The sequence below is a fragment of the Nansenia antarctica genome (assembly GCF_963989245.1).
Source record: "Nansenia antarctica genome assembly, chromosome: 20".
NCBI classification, from domain to species: domain Eukaryota; kingdom Metazoa; phylum Chordata; class Actinopteri; order Argentiniformes; family Microstomatidae; genus Nansenia; species Nansenia antarctica.
Window position 1 is genome coordinate 915,667 of NC_137693.1, and position 10,000 is coordinate 925,666.

Here is a 10,000-nt window from a genome sequence, read left to right on the forward strand (position 1 = left end):
TACACTATATTTGGTATATCATCAAATCATAACAGTACAATATTTACAGGTTACATCCTCACTCTTTTTTTTTGGTTATTTTTTCTGAGTGGGGCAGTCCCACTCATATTTTTCATTTTTTATTGACAGTACAGTATAGATTATGACAGGAAGGATGGGTGAGAGAGAGAGGAGGGATGACATGCAGGACATGTCCCCGACCGGATTCGAACCGGGGACCCTGCGGTTACATGGTCAGCGCTTAACCCGCTACGCCACCTAAGCGCCCCCATCAACTCTTTTCTCTCTGAGCAGGGATTCTGATGGCCGCCTACGGCCACTCCTGGAAGCAGCAGAGGAAGTTCTCGTTGCTCACGCTGAAGAACTTTGGTCTGGGTAAGAAGTCCCTGGAGGAACGGGTGAGAGAGGAGTCCACCTTCCTCATAGAGGAGCTGGAGAGAGCGGGAGGTAAGGAGCTTACATTTTACATTTACATTTTTACATGTTTGGCATTCAGCAGCAGACGCCTTATTCCAAAGCGACTTACAATCGATACATTTGACTAAGCAAGTGAATCATCGATCCACCAGTCGTAGCAGGAAGAGTAATCCAGCTCAGGCCCGGGGCCATTGATAGAAGGCAAAACCTTCTTCTATCACCTTCTTCTAAACCTAGCCTTTTTCTTTTTTTCTTTTTTCTTTTATTTTTATATTGACACTGGAGAAACAGAGAAACAGTACAAGAATGAATGAATGAATGAATGAATGAATGGTCTTTATTGTCATTAATACAGTACAGGTACCAAACAACGACATTTAGGAGGGGGGGCTCCCCTGGTGCTTGGAAAAAAGACTAAAAACAAGAAGGGAAAAGAGCTGGTTTACATAAATAAAGGCTATGTACACTATCTACTATACTATACTATACTATACTTCTATACTATACAATAAAACACTGTGCTGTACTCTAGGGGGCAATAGACGTTTTTAGGGGACACAGTAAAGGGGAAACAGGACTGTCCAAAACATTAGATTTGAATGACACTATCGTGCCTTATAGACTTGCTCTTCACTGAGTGGACCTCGTCAGTTGGTTGCATAGGCTATTTCTCCAGCTATTGCGTGATGATTAATGCTGTTAGTGATTTGTTGTTGTCTAACCATGAAGAGAATGCAGTCAACCCGAAACAAGTCATACAGCATACAGTCTCCAACATCATCTGCTCCATCGTCTTCGGAGAGCGATATGAGTACACTGACAAACGCTTCAACTACCTTCTGGACCTGATTGCTGAGAACACCATGCTGGTTGGATCTCCTCTTGGTATGGTACGAGGACCACACTCCTTCTCCAAAGCTGTCGAAGATCAGGGAAATAGGATATACCGTATTTTCCGGACTATAAGTCGCACCACTAAGAAATGCGTCATGAAGAAAAAAAAACATATAAATCGCACTGGAATATAAGTCGGATTTATTTAGAAATGTATTTCACAAAATCCAAGAACAGACATTTAATCTGGAAAAGCAAGTTATTCAACTACACAATAGCACACAGAACAACAGGCTGAATAGGCTAAATTAACATAACAAGCCACATTAACAGTTATTCAGCAACTCAATAGCATAAAGAACATACCTGGGAGGCTGAATAGGCTAAATGAACATAACAAGCCAGCGAGTCCAACAAGCAAGTTACCAGTAAACAAGTTCACCAAGCTCCCGTTAATGTTTCAGCTAATTCTTCAGTGGTATAGGAGCAGCATATAGTTGTGACAAGCCCAGAGCGCCCTCTGGCGGCTGTAGACGGCAATGTAAAACTATGAAAAAAACCGCGATTTATAGTCCGGAAAATACGGTAGAACATTTTGCACCAGTGTAACTTCATCAGTAGCAAGTCAGGTTAATGAATGAATGATCTTTATTGTCATGGTAACAGGTACAACGAAATTCAAATGCAAACCCTAGGTGCTAACAAACAAACACAGTCCTAAGATAATAATAAAAAACAAGAATGAGACATAAATAGGGGGGGGATATGAATAAAAATAGGGGGATATGTGGTCGGTAGACATCTGAGAATGTATTATGTGAACTTCTATACTTATATACACTATGGCCTATTCACAGGGGGGTATATAGACAGGGGGGAGTTAGCATGGAACTGTGTACTTTTATAAACATATAAACATATGGACTAGTAGACTTATATACAGTATATGATCCTTATCACAAGAATGTAAACATATTGCAGGGTTATAGAACATTGCACTATTCCCATGGTTATTGCACAGTATTTTCTCGTATTGCACAGTCCCACATCCTATAACACAGTAAGAAACTGTTTATTATTGGACACGAAACAGACTTGATTTGTTTGTTTGTTTGTTTGTTTGTCTCCCTAGATCTTCAATTTGGTTCCATTCATCAAACATTTCCCCGGGCCTCATCAGAAGATCAACGATAATGCTGAGGAGTTGAAGAACTTCATTAGGGAGATGGTGAAGCAGCATAGAGATACCTTGGACAGGGACAACATCCGAGACTTCATTGACGCATATCTAGTGGAGATGGAGAGAGTGAGTGACTAAAGGCATACCTAGTAGAGATGGAGAGAGGGAGTGACTAAAGGCATATCTAGTGGAGATGGAGAGAGTGAGTGACTAAAGGCATACCTAGTAGAGATGGAGAGAGTGAGTGACTAAAGGCATACCTAGTAGAGATGGAGAGAGTGAGTGACTAAAGGCATATCTAGTGGAGATGGAGAGAGTGAGTGACTAAAGCAGTGGAGGCTGGTGACTTCCAGAATTGAGGAGGCCAATTTTTTTTCCGCTTGCTCGCTTCACTCGCGATGGAATGTTCCCTGTTCTTCTTATCTGTCTTTGTTAAAAATTATTAATTTGTGTTTGGCGGTACTGAAGGGATTGGGACACTCTCAGGATGGTGGATGAAGCAGCTTTTATTGCCTGCACAATGGGTCATCAAATAAACAAAACAATTGGCATGAATCTCTGGTCCGCCTGCAGCAGCTATTGTCCCTTCTGCTCAGGCTCACAACATTCACCACAACATACTACATACAATCAATGACATGTCAAAAGCACTCAAACACTATGTCAATCAGACACACAACATACAATTCAGAACAATACTTCATCCATTTCTAATATTTATCCTGCAGAACAGCACTCATACGCGTGTGGCGGAAAAAGGTACTACATGGAGGCCAGGCCTCCTGTGCCCACCCATTTTCAGTGATTTGGCCAATCACATATTGCCATGAAAAAAATTGCATTAAATTGACTTCTATGAGAAACCACTTTCCGACAGGAGGCCTGGCCTCCATGTAGTACCTTTTTCCGCCACACGCGTGTATGAGTGCTGTTCTGCAGGATAAATATTAGAAATGGATGAAGTATTGTTCTGAATTGTATGTTGTGTGTCTGATAAAAAATATAATTATTGCTTTTTTAAATCTCTCTCTCTTCTCTCAAATTATTGGGGAGGCCAGGCCTCCTCCACCTCTATGGAGGAGCCTCCACTGGACTAAAGGCATATCTAGTGGAGATGGAGAGAGGGAGTGACTAAAGGCATACCTAGTAGAGATGGAGAGAGGGAGTGACTAAAGGCATACCTAGTAGAGATGGAGAGAGGGAGTGACTAAAGGCATATCTAGTAGAGATGGAGAGAGTGAGTGACTAAAGGCATACCTAGTAGAGATGGAGAGAGGGAGTGACTAAAGGCATACCTAGTAGAGATGGAGAGAGGGAGTGACTAAAGGCATATCTAGTAGAGATGGAGAGAGGGAGTGACTAAAGGCATATCTAGTGGAGATGGAGAGAGGGAGTGACTAAAGGCATATCTAGTGGAGATGGAGAGAGGGAGTGACTAAAGGCATATCTAGTAGAGATGGAGAGAGGGAGTGACTAAAGATCTCAGTATACACAGTATACGTATACGTTCAGGCCCCTTTCAATCAAGGTCTGTCCCCTGTCAATCAGAGATCCTTTGTATTATCCCGTAGGAAATGCCAAATGGAAAACCATCTGTTGAATTTCAAGTCTCTCGATCTTCCTATTATCTAACCTATCTAACACTGCATTACTCAGGAGGTAGAGCTGCCGTCTAATGATCACAAGGTTGGCAGATCGGCGGTTCGAGCCCCGACTGGCCACATGTCGAAGTGTCCATGGGCCAGTGAGCGTTTGGAGAAGTTTGCATGGCCTTGCATGGTAGCTTGCCGCCATTGGTGTGTGAATGTGTGTGTGAACGGGTGAATGAGAGGCCGTTGTAAAGCGCTTTGGATAAAGGCGCTATATAAGTGCAGTCCATTCCATTTCATCAACACCATACAACTTTCTTTGTGTTGAGCAGCAGGAGTCAAGTCCGGATTCAACATTCGTTGAAGACAACCTGGTGATGACGGTGGCTGATCTCTTCCTGGCCGGGACTGACACCACCTCCAACACTCTCATGTGGGGACTGATCTACATGATGGAGCACCCAGACATTCAAGGTACTCTCACGACATCTATGCATCTGTGTCATCCCCACACTGAATTGCAACTGTATGATTTCATTCATATCGCAAAAAACAACAACTTTAAATGCAAGGTGAATAGAAACATGGTTTTACCTGGGAGGGATGCGGGCAAGCTATTACTGAAGCACAGCAGAACTACCTGCCTGTGGTGACATACTGTATGTGACATGGTCTGGTGAAAAAGTCCTCCAGTTAGATGATGAAAGTGCAGACTGTAAGCTTTCAAATGGTAAATGGACTGCACTTGCTGCTCCAAAGCGCTTTACAACGGCCTCTCATTCACACACACATTCACACACCAATGGCGGCAAGCTGCCATGCAAGGCGCCGACCGGCCCGCTCACTGGGAGCAATTTTAGGGTTCAGTGTCTTGCCCAAGGACACTTCGACATGTGGCCAGCCGGGGCTCGAACCGCCGATCTGCCGACCTTGCGATCATTAGGCGGCGACTCTACCTCCTGCGCCACAGCCGCCCCAAATGATGTGTCATACATTGAAAATAGTTGAAGAAGACATGCTTATTTGCAGCTAAGAAGGCACGTCGCTATGAACATCTGACTGCATGTTTAGCACGTCACAACGTGCTGATAGAGCATCAACATACTAAGAACACCAGACCGTGTCACATATTACCAAGTTGCAAGAAAGAATGTTCTATTGCACTACTATGGCCCCCTTCCTTTTCATCCTCTCCTTCATAGCGAAATGTCATGAGGAAATTGTCCGAGTCCTGGGATTCGACCGTACCCCCTCGATGGATGACAGGGCAGAACTTCCTTACACCTATGCTACTGTCCATGAGATCCAGAGGGTGGCCAACATCACCCCACTGGCGATTAACCACGAGACCACCCAGGCCACGCAGCTCAGGGGATACCACATCCCCAAGGTGAGCAACGGGAGTTCCTGGACGTAATAATAACTTTAATTTCTATAGCGCCTTTCAAGAAGCCCAAGGACGCTTTACTAAGGGAATGGTCGGACAGACAAAACAGAAAACAAACAAAGCAAAACTGAAACATTGACTAGGGGCCAAAGGCCTTGGAGAACAGATGTGTTTCGAGGGCTAATTTGAAGGAGTCCAGGGTGGGGGGTGTTGCGGATCACTATGGGGAGGGAGTTCCAGAGAGTAGGGGCGGCCACGTAACGTCCAGACTTCTTGTGTCCTCTCCACTGGTGCCTAAGGTCAACTGAGACTAATCAGCTAATCATTCCAAGAGTGAAAACAAAACACGGTGCAGCAGCTTTTAGTCACTCTGCCGCATGCTCCTGGAACAAACTCCCTGAAGAAATCAAACAGGCCCAAACCCCTGTTGTATGAAATGTGCTATACAAATAAACTTGCATTGCCACGGTCTACCGTCTAACTTATATTATTTTTGTCTGCCAGGGAATGGACATCATTATTAACCTGACTGCAGTCCTCTCAGACAAAGACCACTGGAAGCACCCTGACACCTTCAACCCCGACAACTTCCTGGACGAGAAGGGACAGTTCTGCAGGAACGAGGCCTTCCTGCCCTTCTCCCTCGGTGAGTCTCCTTATTGGCCCCACCAGAGGTGCATGCTGGGTAGTGTAGTTAAACAGAGCTTATTGGCCCCAGCAGAGGTGCATTCTGGGTAGTGTAGTTAAACTGCTTATTGGCCCCACCAGAGGTGCATGCTGGGTAGTGTAGTTAAACAGAGCTTATTGGCCCCAGCAGAGGCGGTGTAGTTAAACAGAGCAGCATTGTTATGATGTGTTTCACTGGGAGAGCGGAGAGTGACCGCTGGCATTCAGAGCCGACCGGACCCCCAACGCTACTGTCATCCTGAGAACGGCGCCAAGCCAGAGTTAGACTAAGGCCTCTAGGGTCTGGTGGCTCGTTGCCATAGCAACAGGGACTTTAGTCTTCGAGAGGGAAAGAACTTGTGAAACACCGTAAGACTATATTGAGGAGCAGGGTCAGAAATTTGTCAGAAGAACATGATTTGCAATGTCCAGCTGACGCTTAGTCAGCGGTTAACCCGAGCATAGAACACTGGTACTGTGGAACGACTAGCCTTAGCATGCTCACAGCTTTAGCATGGAGAAGTTGTGTGTCCTGATCGGCCTAAATAAATCCATCTCTTCAACTGTCCATTCTGAGCAGACCTTGTGATTCCATTGATTCATCCTGGGGAAGCACAATCGTCTGGTTACATGCATCCTGGGTAGTGTAGTTAAACACAGCTGCATCCTGGGTAGTGTAGTTAAACAGAGTTGCATGCTGGGTAGTTTAGTTAAACAGAGTTGCATGCTGGGTAGTGTAGTTAAACAGAGCTGCATGCTGGGTAGTTTAGTTAAACACAGCTGCATGCTGGGTAGTGTAGTTAAACAGAGCTGCATGCTGGGTAGTGTAGTTAAACACAGCTGCATGCTGGGTAGTGTAGTTAAACAGAGTTGCATGCTGGGTAGTGTAGTTAAACAGAGTTGCATGCTGGGTAGTGTAGTTAAACAGAGGTGCATCCTGGGTAGATAATGTCAGGGGAAGTCTGTATGTAAAGCACTTTGAATTGCCCCTGGTGTATGCAATGTGCTATATAAATAAACTTGCCTTGCCGGTTTTGTTGACATTAATAATGCAAGGTTATAACACGGTTATAATGTACTGTAATGACCTAATAACGTGTATGTGTGTAGGGATGACAGAGAGAAAGATCCTGCAAATGCTTCATCCCATGTGTCTCCTCCCCTGTCTCTCATCCCCTGTGTCTCCTCCCCTGTGTCTCATCCCCTGTGTCTCATCCCCTGTGTCTCTCATCCCCTGTGTCTCATCCCCTGTGTCTCATCCCCTGTGTCTCATCCCCTGTGTCTCATCCCCTGTGTCTCTCATCCCCTGTGTCTCTCATCCCCTGTCTCTCATCCCCTCTGTCTCCTCCGTCCCTCCAGGTGCTCGTGTGTGTCTCATCCCCTTTGTCTCATCCCCTGTGTCTCATCCCCTGTGTCTCCTCCCCTGTCTCTCATCCCCTCTGTCTCCTCCGTCCCTCCAGGTGCTCGTGTGTGTCTCATCCCCTTTGTCTCATCCCCTGTGTCTCATCCCCTGTGTCTCCTCCCCTGTCTCTCATCCCCTCTGTCTCCTCCGTCCCTCCAGGTGCTCGTGTGTGTCTCATCCCCTGTGTCTCATCCCCTGTGTCTCCTCCGTCCCTCCAGGTGCTCGCGTGTGCCTCGGGGAGCAGCTGGCCAAGATGGAGCTGTTCGTGTTCTTCTCCGCCCTGATGCAGCGGCTGTCCTTCTCCTGGCCCGGCCCCGAGCGGCCGGACATGGACGGCATCTTCAGCCTGATACGCTCCAGCCACCCGTACACCACGCGCTGCCGCAGGCTGGACACCTGAGGCTGGACACCTGAGGCTGCACACCTGAGGCCCACGTGGAAGATTGTGATATGGATCAACCGGTTATTAACACTAGAACAGCCGTGCCTTTTTTTTTTTTACCTACTATTAGAGCCGCCTCGGGGGGGGGGGGTCAAATGTCTTTCCATATTCCATAGTCTTTACAATGGCGATCTGCTACTTACACACAACGACCACTAGTTGGCCGCGTCTTGTAAATTACACTACATTACTACACAGAAAGACTGCAAAATAGCTTTATATTAGCTTATCCTGATGTGATTTAGAAAATGTAAGGATACTGGGTGGTGGCAGAACGATAGAAATCTAGGAAACGTCATGAAAGGAGGGTGCTGGAATTAGTGCAAAAAATGTTGGACTCACAGGGTATATATAGGGTATATATATGCGTATATTGATACTTTTATATTAATATACTTACTGTAATACTGTATACTGCCATACTATGCACTATCTACTTCTGGTTAGATCTGGTCGTTGTCATAGTACTTGGTAGTCTGGTCAATGACAGTAAAGTTGAATCTAATCTAATCTATATTCATACTTTCAGTTAATATAATATGATATATTGGATGCTGATCATTTAACATTTCTACATGCATATGAATAGTGAACTTCTGACTTGTGACTCATGACTTGTGTTTGCTTGTTTTGGCTGCTCTTACTGTAAGACATTCCTGGACAAGTGGAGAGGCGGGAGGTCACATCTGGGTTGTGTGTATGGAGACTGGAGAGGAGAGTGTGGGAACAAAGTGGGTGATTTAGGGGGATGTTTGCTCTGCTCTGAGTTGTGTGTAGACTATAGTACTATAATACTCTCTCTCTCTCTCTGCATAATGACTTGGGTGTATTGACAAGTTTCTGTCCATGTGTCTTAATAAAATGGAGCTCTGGGTTTATGTTGTTTTCTTGATTACAGCATATTCAGGATGCTAGAGTGTGACTAACCAAAACAACTCAAATGCAGGAGTTGTCCTCCTAACTAACCAGTCCTTCTAACCAACCAGTCCTCCTAACTAACCAGTCCTTCTAACTAACCAGTCCTTCTAACTAACCAGTCCTTCTAACTAACCAGTCCTCCTAACCAACCAGTCCTTCTAACCAACCAGTCCTTCTAACTAACCAGTCCCTCTAACTAACCAGTCCTCCTAACCAACCAGTCCCTTTAACTAACCAGTCCTTCTAACTAACCAGTCCCTCTAACTAACCAGTCCTTCTAACCAACCAGTCCTCCTAACTAACCAGTCCTTCTAACTAACCAGTCCTCCTAACTAACCAGTCCTCCTAACCAACCAGTCCTTCTAACTAACCAGTCCTCCTAACTAACCAGTCCTTCTAACCAACCAGTCCTCCTAACTAACCAGTCCTCCTAACTAACCAGTCCTTCTAACTAACCAGTCCTTCTAACTAACCAGTCCTCCTAACTAACCAGTCCTTCTAACCAACCAGTCCTCCTAACTAACCAGTCCTCCACACAGAACACGCCCACACACTAGTTATAGGATCTATTATTAACAAAAGCTCCATGACTTCTTCTTGCCAATGACTGACAATGAGGTATTATGTAATAGTAATAGAAATGTTCATAAATGAGAGAGTATGACAAAAAAAAGAAAAATGTTTTCACTATTTAAACAAAATGGCAACTGCTTCAACCATTCGGCCCAGGGAAATAGTGAAATGAATTAACTGAACTTTGCTCTCAAAACAACTTTAGGAGCTGCATTGTGTTCTTCTGACCCTCTCTTCTCCAGGATTAACTGGGTGTAACCCGGAGGAAACACTACTGTTCCTGTTCCTGATAACACTGCTGCAGCGCCACTGCCAAATGTAGGGAGGGAGGGAGGGAGGGAGGGACGGAGGGAGGGAGGGAGGGAGGGAGGGAGGGACGGAGGGAGGGAGGGACGGAGGGAGGGACGGAGGGAGGGACGGAGGGAGGGACGGAGGGAGGGAGGGAGGGAGGGAGGGAGGGAGGGAGGGACGGAGGGAGGGAGGGACGGAGGGAGGGACGGAGGGAGGGACGGAGGGAGGGAGGGAGGGAGGGAGGGAGGGAGGGAGGGACGGACGGAGGGAGGGAGGGAGGGAGGGAGGGAGGGAGGGAGGG

General features: G+C 46.0%; 1 protein-coding gene across 1 annotated transcript in view; it reads left to right on the forward strand.

Annotated features, from left to right (window-relative positions):
* The window catches only part of LOC308175010 (cytochrome P450 2B4-like), a 13,645-nt gene extending 4,837 nt beyond the window's left edge, over positions 1–8,808 (forward strand). The window contains exons 3-9 of the mRNA XM_080550124.1: positions 295–447; positions 1,147–1,307; positions 2,384–2,557; positions 4,353–4,494; positions 5,223–5,410; positions 5,912–6,053; positions 7,694–8,808. Of these exons, the coding sequence (XP_080406250.1) occupies positions 295–447; positions 1,147–1,307; positions 2,384–2,557; positions 4,353–4,494; positions 5,223–5,410; positions 5,912–6,053; positions 7,694–7,875 (1,142 nt within the window). The 3' untranslated portion in view covers positions 7,876–8,808. The remainder of the gene's footprint in view (positions 1–294; positions 448–1,146; positions 1,308–2,383; positions 2,558–4,352; positions 4,495–5,222; positions 5,411–5,911; positions 6,054–7,693) is intronic.
* Positions 8,809–10,000: the final 1,192 nt, after the last annotated feature.